Consider the following 7,614-nt stretch of genomic DNA (forward strand, 5'->3'; position numbering starts at 1 on the left):
CATTCCTTGAAGAATTGGTACAAAAGCGGGGGGAGGGGGGCACTGAAGATGATCTCACACACACTCCCGAGCCAGATGAAAAGCTCATGACTCGAGTTCAGAAAGCAATTGAGGGGCCTGTTTCAGGTCGGAGCACGATATTGCAATGGTAAAGCTCCCCCAGCACATGGAACCACAGTGAAAAGAGTCTCTGTCGTGCAAGGGGGGTCCCAACCCCAGCAGCCTAGCCTGTGGGGACCACTGCCACTGGTCACACTTCCACCCTGGTTTCTAATCTATGTGGAACATGGCTTCAAACGCAGGAGAGCAGAGCCCAGCGCTCAGCCGAAGGACCAGAAGTAGGGACAGGATGGGTGCCTGAGCATCATCTGGATGAGCATCCCAAGCCCTCAGCTGTTGCTTTTAGCCACAGAACAGGAGTAAAAGAAAATCTCCACAGTGCCCACTGCAGCTGGACAAATGGAGAGGAGCTGGTGAAGCTCAGCACCCAGCAGCTCAGCACCACTGCACGGATCTGGCCAGGCTCCCATACAAGAGCCGGCATGCGGGAGCTATCAGGGAGCAATGGAGCCAGACTGCTGCTGCTGCTTCATAAGCAGATAATGGCTGTTAATAAAAACCAAGCAGGAGATTGCAAAGGGGAAGAAGAAAGGGGGGAGGAAAAAAGCAAAGTTAAAAAAAAAGGAAAAAAAAAAAAAAAGAAAAAATAGCAAAAAAAAAAGGCAAAAAAAGCAAGGGTTTGTGCTGAAGTAAACAAAGGTTAAAGAACAGTCAGGCTCCTGCAGGAATAGCAGAGCTGGGCTGGGAGGGAGGGGGCATTACGTAATGCAGGAAAAATGTTGGCTCCATTCAGTTTTCCACCACTTCATGTGATGTCAGGAAAACCATATAAATCAACAGTCTTTCTGCTCCCACGGATGGAGGGCAGCAAGCAGCACTATTTATACTTACACAATTAAAAAAAAAAAAAGGGAAAAAAGAAGAGAAGCTGATGATTTCCAAGACTGGGAATAATTGACTCAGATTCTTCCTTCCCAGCCGCTGGAATCACTGCTCTGGGCTGTTAACCCTTAAGGAGTCCCTGGCACCAGTCCTGCCACCCCCAGCTCCCCTGTCCTCACCCATCATCCTCCATCAGCTGCTTCAAGGGTCAGAAGGTCGCTGGTCTAGAGGTGAGCAAGAAAGGCCAAGGGTGGTGTTTACATGAGGTGGGGACATGGAGGCTGGATGGACTCTGGCATCTGCTGGGGCTGAGAGTTGGGGAGCACAGAGGGGCTGTGCAGGGCTGCCATGCTGAATTGGGGACTCTCAGGACAGGGTTCCCTGAGGTGATGGCATCCACTGAGGGACAGGCTGAGATTTCAGCAGCTCTTGCCAACCTGCTGGGGTCACAAGCCACCCCCAGCTAGAGGCATGGAATGGGTTGGGGCAGGACAAGGTGCTTGAGCCCAGAGTGGACAGACCAAGGGGTTAAACCTCACCAGGGCAAAGGGGCAGAACCAGGCACCCCCACACACATCCTGCCCCAGACTTCCCAAGCCCTCCAGAGCTGCCTCTAAAACAGCCCGTTGCTGCCCGCACTGCAGGCAGGAGGAAGCTGTGCCTGTCGGCAAGTGCGCCCAGCCTCCCCCGGAGCTCTGCGCAGCCACTTCTAGTCAGGATTTCCATGTAAAGCACCACCGCCATGACCCAGTGTTCTACATTTCAGTTCCAGTTTTTTCCACCTGCTGGTGGCCTGCGTTCCACATGAGGTGGTGGCCCTGCGGCGGTTTTAATTTGGGAGGTTTGAGCTTTGCTTGGTGCCTAGCACAGCCACACTCCTGCTTGGGGGTCTGGGCTCCTGCAGCCCAGCGCAATGGAAGTGGCCACCCTGAGGATGGAGGATGCGTGTTCCCAAGCAGGGAGCGGCAGTTTGCTAGCAGGGAGTTTGGTGGTGGTGATGCTGATGGCCGAGGGGGTGGCATGCTGCCAGTGCTCACCCAGCACAGGGTATGCTGGGCATGTGGCTGGGGTGCACTGGTACTTCAAAGGTCCCACCAGGCAGAAACAGTCTCTGGGGCTTTCAGGGCCACCTCACCCATCCCTGTTCTGGCTCCAGGAGGACTTGGGGTGGGGGTTTGCAGCCACCGTACAGCATGGCCCGCTGCCCAGCCCTGGGAAGATGGCAGTGGGTTACGGGTGCCAAGGTCATGCCGCCAAAGCTGTTCCCTGACCCATCCCCATGACTAAGCATGTTCCTTCCCAGACGCAACCAAATCGACCTTTTCCTTCTCCTGCACCATGCACCAAGCTGTGCCCTTGTTTATGCCACAATGACCTTGAAACCACAGGCACGGCTGCTGGGGCAGGCCAGGGGCTGCCAGGCTGCCATAGCAAGCTCATGGCAGCATCCTCCAGCACTGACCTCAGCTGAGCTCCTGCAACCCAGGCCACAATTATTAGCTTTAATGTGATTTCATGTAGTCCCTGCCTTCTTCTGAAAGCCTTGAACCAGTGGGTTTATTCCCGCTGTTTCTCTGCTCTGTTCTCCCCATCACAATGCAGCTACTCTAATTCATCAGCACTTACCCCTGCCTTGCATGGGCAAGGCTCCCTGAATGCCCGTTGTTTGTGCTACCTTCCCCATCACAACTACCCCTTCCCAGGGTCTGTTACCCTGCTGGACTGTGAGTCCCAAAGCAGTACCCAGTTGCCACAGGACGAGGACAGGCTTAAGGGACAGAGATGATTCCCATCTCTGTGTTTTTGCTATTGTTTAGGAACCTGGTTGAGCTCAGTGGGACTGAGGGGCTGCAAGGGGCAGTGCCTGCCCACCCCTCCATGGGTAGAAAGCTCAGAGGTAGGCAGCCAACCAGGCAGACATCCAACTGTCCCAGACATGGGGAATTAAAGACAGCTTTAGCTCTCCCTTAGGCAGTTTGCTGCCTCTCTCTCCTCCTCTCTGATGGGTCAGACCTTTTCATTCATCAGTCGCCTGCCTCACATTTTGCACTGCAGAAGGGCTGTAATTAGGGCAGCACGTGCCTCCTCCTGCCTGCACACTTGTGCCTGGAGAGCATCATCTCCAGCAGACCCTGACTCACTCAGTGATGACCCTCTGCCCCTCTCCTCCTTCCCCTTCTTCCCACCACACACACATGGATTTCTCCTCCTGCCCTCCTTTTGACAGCAACAAGAGGGAACAAAGTGCTTGAATGGGGTCGGGTCCTTGGAACATTTACCAGGGATGAAGCAACCCAGGGATGGGAGAACAAAGGGCAGCTTTTGGATGGCTGGATCCATGCCACCACAACTCCACCATACCCTCCTCTTTCATTCACCCTGGCCGGTGGGTGCAGTGGAGGGGAGATGGACAGTGCAAGGAACGAAGGCATGGGGAGGACCCAGTGATGCCAACGTGTGTCGAGCCTCCTCAGTCTGCACACAGGGCTGCCTTCCTCCACCACAGCAGCTGGTGGCCAGGAAAGCAGGTGTACATTGACGTGAACAGCCACAGCTCTGTAGCTCCAGGCTAAGGGCACGAGTGTCAGATGAAGCCGTAATCCAGGGCTCCTACCTGTGAGGATGGAGACACTGTGGAAACAGCTGTCCAACTTGCCCAGGAGGATGGAGAGGAAGCTGTCGGCGGCCAAGCCGGTCACGTCCCGCGTGCTCTGGTCATAGACCACCACGTCCTGGTGCTCTTCTGCCTCCACCTGCAGGGGAGCAGTGAAAAACAGGGATCAGAGAAACAGGCTGAGCACTGAGGATGGTGCTGTCCACACCACCATGGGAAGCGATGATAAATTTAGTGGTTGCACAAGCAGAAAACTCCAGCTCCACACCATCTCCATTTGCTCACCAGCCAGCCTGGGACTCTAATCCACAGCTACAAAGGAGTGTGTCAGCACAGATGTCCATTGGAGCAGCCCCACCAACTGCAAGCACTTTTGAGCATCTTACCCAAAATAGGGTCACTCCTCCCCATTGCCCACCCTCAGTTAGCTGTTACTTACTGCATCCTAGAAATTGATGCAACTTCTTTCACCACCTCCTCCCCAGCCAACCTTTGCCCTCAGATACTCCTCTGCAGCCTGGCTGGTGTCAGAGGGGAGTGGTTCTGCAGGCAGGGGTGCTCCCAGCGCAGCCCTTGTGCTGTGGCTGGAATCAGTACAACTGGAACAACAGCTCCTCAGGACTCAGGCTGGAGACACCATGCCCAGCACAGTAACACCTCTGTAGGCATTACCACTCTGGAAGCTCACTCCAAACCTGCAGATCACCCCTAAGGGCTGAAAGAGGGCAAATATCTTCTTTCATTTGGTGAATGTTCAGGGAGCATTAAAAGAAGATAAAAGTCCTCACAGAGGCACGGCTCAGCACATCTGCTGAGTAGCTGGGTGCATGGCATGCGCCTGGCTTGAGAGCACCTGCCCTCCCAGCCGGCGGGGTAAGACACATTCATCATGTCTTGGGAGGAGGGGTAGGCAGTGGCAGGCAGGGAAGGAAGGAATGTGCCTGCAAGCTGCTCTCTTCTCCAGCTAGTGTTGGAGCTGCCCATTGCCCACCCCCTGCCCAGCCCTCTCCAAAATCTCTTCAAAAGACCTCTTGAACAAGCTACCACTCACATACGCCTGTCTCCTTTTGCTGTCTCACTGCCTAGCCCTCACTGCCTAGCCCTATCTTACCACCAGAGCAGATTCACTCAGGGTTGCTGTTGCTATTAATGCTGCTTTCACACCCTCCTGCAGGTGCTTCCCTGCTCGGCAACGTGAGCACCATCCAAATAAACCTGCAGGGCGCACTGATTTAGCTGAGCTCATCACATCTCTGCACCGCAGCAGAAGGACTGCCCCGCACCAACAGAAATCCCCATCGGGGCACCACGCTCTGCTCAGCACTGGGAAGGGGGGGGCTCAAAGGACCCACCTGTCCCCAGCCTGGCACCAGGCACTGGAGAGAAAAACTGTCCCCAGCAGGATGACAGGAGGGATCAAAAGGCAGGATGAGAGGGAAGAGAAAAAGACACAGGAATTTTAAAATAAGACACTGAAAAGTGACTGAAGCCACCCGGGATAAGTCAGATGAGGATGTACTCCAGCATCTTTTCCTTAGCCATCCCTGAATCAGCACTTTTGTGGGAGGTCATCTCAAGCACAGCTGGAGGAACACATGGTGATTGACAAGCCTGTTCAGAGCTGGGAGCCCATCAATCCTTAAGAGGGCCGCTATCTCTTCAAGTCCTCCTAATGCATCCCAAAGACGCAGTTCCCAGCCTGAAGCCCCATGCCAGCACAAACATCTTCCTGAAAAGCATGGTGAGGCAGGGACTGATCTGTGGTGGGGCAGGGGCTTATCCTGGCTGCACAGTCCAGGCTGAGGCGGCTACAGGAGAGATACCAGCTCTGGCCGAGCAGAGTTATTCCACAATAGGATTTAGTGTTCCCTCCACACGGGGAGGCTTTGTTTGGGCCATTACTACAGGGTTGCTGAGCGACGGCAGAGATGTGTGACACGGTTTACATCTTATTAAAGTTATAAGGTTTCACTCAATGTAAATGCCAAACAAGTGCTGGCCTCGCATGGCCTGGCTGCAAAATAAATATGTGGCTTGCTGGGACAAGGATGTCAGTAGGATGGTCCTGACGAGCACACAAGGAGCCTGCACTGGTATCCTGGCTCCTCATCACAAAGAGAAATGGACAAAGATGTTTAATCAGGTCCATGGGTCTTCTATTAGTCTCATGCTCTCCTGATATACCCCATCTCTGGTCTTAAATGTAGGGAGGTTAAAAACTAACAGGGCCAGAAGAGGAGCTGAAGAGATACTCTGTGCTAGATTCCTGCCTCTGCCAGGTGTTGACATAGGGCAGGGGCAAAGCTGACAACAGAGCATCCTTCTGAGGAGCAGCACCTCCATGGTGGGAGCTCTCCCAAGGGGTTGCCGTAATCCCAAGACTGCTGAAGTAACCCAACCTCAGGCATCACCCTCCAGGCAAGGTCCCCACATCCAGCCAGCAAGGGACAGTGGGGCCAAGATGCAGCAAGTCTTTTGGCTCCAAGTAGATATTGAGTGGGACTTGCAAACTCATGCCTGCCTTTGAAAAGTTGCTGGCCCACTCCACTGCTGGAGGTGCCCCAGAGCAGCTCCCCAGGGACAAACCTCCTCCCTGCTAACATCTCAGCCAGAGGCACATGGCCAGCCTGGAGCAGGGACCACCCAGCCAACAACTCCAACCAAACCCCGGCTGAGATCATCCATTCATTGTCTTTGTGCTCCCCATTACCCTCTCCAGCTCTGTCCGAAGGTAACTTCCCTATGGACATTAGTCCCCGGCACTGGGTGCTTCAACACAGCCCAGGTCCCTGCTTCGCCTCTCCCTGGCTGCCAAGCAGGGATAATGATGCTCTACAGGTGATCCAGGTTAAGATAAGAGCCAGCTATTATTATTATCCAAATTACTACTGACATCTCAGCCACATATTGTTTCAAAACACAGTGAATCACCCCACTGAAATAACAGGGCTTCCATCAACATAAAGAGCAGCCAGGCACACAGCTCAAAAATAAGCCCCGGCTTTCCCTCAAGCAAAACAGCTGCTTGCAGAGCCATGCTCCTAATGCAAATAAATCAATATTCCCATCGCCCGAAGAGACCCACGTCTTGCCTCAAACTGAGGCTATAGCTGCTCTGGAGATAGCTCCATTTCAGGAAGTGAGAAACCGTCTAGAAGTGGACTTTCCAGGGGGATCTTGAAGAAGGAAAATTTTCAACATTTCCCTACAGAAATGCTAGTGAAAACCCCAAGTGGGAATTTTTCTATAACCTCCGCTCTCCAAACTGCACCGAGGAGTCGAATGATTCCAGTTGTTATTGGAATTTATTATTGTGAGAGTTTATTATTGTCAGTATTGGGAGAAGGGTTAAAAAACAACCAGAGCAGTATGTTGGTACCATTTTTGTGTGGAGGGAAACTACTGCTAACTGGGAGATGAATTGCTGCTGCAGTATTTGCCAGCTCAAGCACCATGGGAAGATGGTCCACACCAGGAGCTCGGGGAGCAGTAGCTCAGCTATGGCAGCTATAGCTGCCTTAATTGTAGTATCACAGGCACATTTAATTAAAATAAAGAAAGGGCTTTTTAATGTCTCCATTTCTTCTTTCCTCCCAAATGGTCCTTTCCTTTCCTTGCACCAAAAAAGCCAGGAGCTGCTGTTATCCCACAGCATCACCCCAAACTGCAGCCCCCAGAAGCATTGTTAATGGTACCCTTCCTTAGCAGCAATAAAGAAAAGAGGAGAGTAAGTCCTGGGAAAAGCAGATTAGACAAATGCTCTCATCCCCCCTGCCAGCACGCAGGCGGGAGCAGCTGAGTTGGCAGTGGGGTTTGCCCAAATGCTTTGCCCCTGCCTCCTTCCCTAAAAGGTCATCACCACCCTGAGAAACACCAAGGCAGGATGTGCAGGTTCAGCTCTCTTTGCCCAGGGCAGGAGAGGAGGAGTGGGACAAGGCTAGGGCTCGGGGCTGCCCTTTGGCTGCCCGGGCAGCTCCGCGTCGCTGCCAGCCGCCTTTGTCTCGGCAGCCCCGGCCGGCCGGGAGCAGGAAACAGGAGGAGGGCGGGAGGCCCGTCAG

The 7,614-nt window shown here is 53.5% G+C and overlaps 1 protein-coding gene across 1 annotated transcript in view; it reads right to left on the bottom strand.

Moving 5' to 3' along the window:
* The window catches only part of DUSP8 (dual specificity phosphatase 8), a 32,093-nt gene that overhangs the window by 21,903 nt on the left and 2,576 nt on the right, over nucleotides 1–7,614 (bottom strand). Inside the window, 1 exon segment of the mRNA XM_018076137.3 lies at nucleotides 3,557–3,695. Coding sequence (XP_017931626.2) covers nucleotides 3,557–3,695 — 139 coding nt within the window.

The sequence above is a fragment of the Manacus vitellinus genome, unplaced genomic scaffold (genome assembly GCF_001715985.3).
Source record: "Manacus vitellinus isolate BGI_N305 unplaced genomic scaffold, ASM171598v3 scaffold_30_pilon, whole genome shotgun sequence".
Lineage (NCBI taxonomy): Eukaryota > Metazoa > Chordata > Aves > Passeriformes > Pipridae > Manacus > Manacus vitellinus.